Raw genomic sequence first — 1,622 nt, forward strand, 5'->3', positions numbered from 1 at the left:
CAGCCCAGCCCCGGGAGCTGAGGCCGCGGTGAGCCAGCGCCTGTCTCGGGGGCCCTCAGGCTGTGAGGGTGATGTGTGGGACCGGGAGAGCTGCGGGGGCCAGGCGGCCATCGAGAACCCCAACCTCTGCCTGCGTCTACGCTGCTGCTACCGCGACGGCGTGTGCTACCACCAGAGGCCGGATGGTACGTGGGGGCCGGGCGGGGGCCCGGGGCGCGGGCGCGGCTCCTGAGCGGCCGCTCTGCCTAGAAAACATGCGGAGGAAGCACATGTGGGCGCTGGGCTGGACGTGCGGGTTCCTGAAGAGCAAGTGCGACTTGTCCAGGACGGTCTCGCTGCTGTCCAAGGACCGAGGGACGAGTGTGGGCAAGAAGACGCCGTCCATGGGCAGCGTTCCGGCCTCCATGCACACGGAGAACCTGGATGTCTCGGGGGGCACCGAGGGGGAGGGGACGGAAGGGGGGGAGGACACGGAGGGGGGGGAGGAGGAGGACTAGGGCCCGGAGCCTCAATACAGGCACAGCGTGCAGTCGCGTGGGCTCTTCCTGCCGCCGTGCAGCAGGAGGGGACGGTGGGCGTGAGTGTGCACTGGCTGTGCTCATGGGGGTGTGAGCTGAGGGTGTCCAGGAGGGCAGGCCTGATGCGAGGACACGGGGTGGGGTGAGGCAGGCATGGGCTAGGGTGCCCTGCTGGTTGGTGCCCTTGTTCCCAGCCGAGCACGGAGGGCCCCGCCCCTGTGCGTGCCTTGCAGCCTGGTTGGCACCATGCAGGCCTCTGCTTGGGGGTCCGGGGCCTCCTCGGTGATGGTGTGGGCCCCCAGACTCCTCACTGGCCAGCTGAAGCCTTCCTGGAGAGGGCTGAGGTCCGAGACTCGAGGCCCACAGTCCGTCCCTCCCCTCTCCTGCAGGCGCCCACCTGCACTGGCCCACCCCTGTACCCCATAACCATCTGGCAAGTCCATCGTGTCCCTGGAAGACCCAGGGGCTGAGGGAGGGCTGGGCTGGAGACCCTGGCGGGCAGCAGGCAGCTTCCCCGCCCTGCCCAAGCGCAACCCGCTCCCAGACAGACACTCAGAGCGCCAAGAGGCAGGGCCATTTATCCAAGGGCAGACAGAGGGGGCTGGGCAGGACTCCTGGTGTCCGGCTGCGCGGGGACTGCACACCTCGGTCAGCCCCTGACAGGCGGCGGTCCTGCAGGGGGGAGGCTGGGGTAAGGGACTGCTCAGCACCCCATCCCTGCATCCCCCAGGCCAGCCCCTCTCCCTGCATCAGCCACTCCCACACCACTCCTGCACCCCGACTGCTGCAGAGCCCTCAGCATGTGTGCACATACATGCATGAGTGTACGCGTGTACGTGTGTGTGCGCCTTTATCTCACCGGGATCTATCTTACAAAAAAGTAGAGAGATCGAGTCACAGAAAGAGAGGGAGGGACCAAGGCACAGAAATGAAGAAACAAAAAACTTGAGGAGACAGAGTCTGAGACAGAGACGAGAGCAAGAGAGAGAGACACAGGAAGACAAGGAAGAGGGAGAGCTGACCGGCGGTGGGGGGCTGCCCATCCATTCAGCCATCTTGGCCTCCGTGGGGGGGGGGGCTCCACCAGATGCAGAAGCTGCTGGC

The 1,622-nt window shown here is 66.3% G+C and overlaps 1 protein-coding gene across 1 annotated transcript in view; it reads left to right on the forward strand.

Moving 5' to 3' along the window:
• TMEM190 (transmembrane protein 190) overlaps nt 1-1,136 on the forward strand; it is a 2,453-nt gene extending 1,317 nt beyond the window's left edge. The window contains exons 3-4 of the mRNA XM_006150356.3: nt 60-185; nt 250-1,136. Coding sequence (XP_006150418.3) covers nt 60-185; nt 250-497 — 374 coding nt within the window. The 3' untranslated portion in view covers nt 498-1,136. The remainder of the gene's footprint in view (nt 1-59; nt 186-249) is intronic.
• Nucleotides 1,137-1,622: the final 486 nt, after the last annotated feature.

The sequence above is a fragment of the Tupaia chinensis genome, unplaced genomic scaffold, assembly GCF_000334495.1.
Source record: "Tupaia chinensis unplaced genomic scaffold, TupChi_1.0 Scaffold000286_1, whole genome shotgun sequence".
NCBI lineage: Eukaryota > Metazoa > Chordata > Mammalia > Scandentia > Tupaiidae > Tupaia > Tupaia belangeri.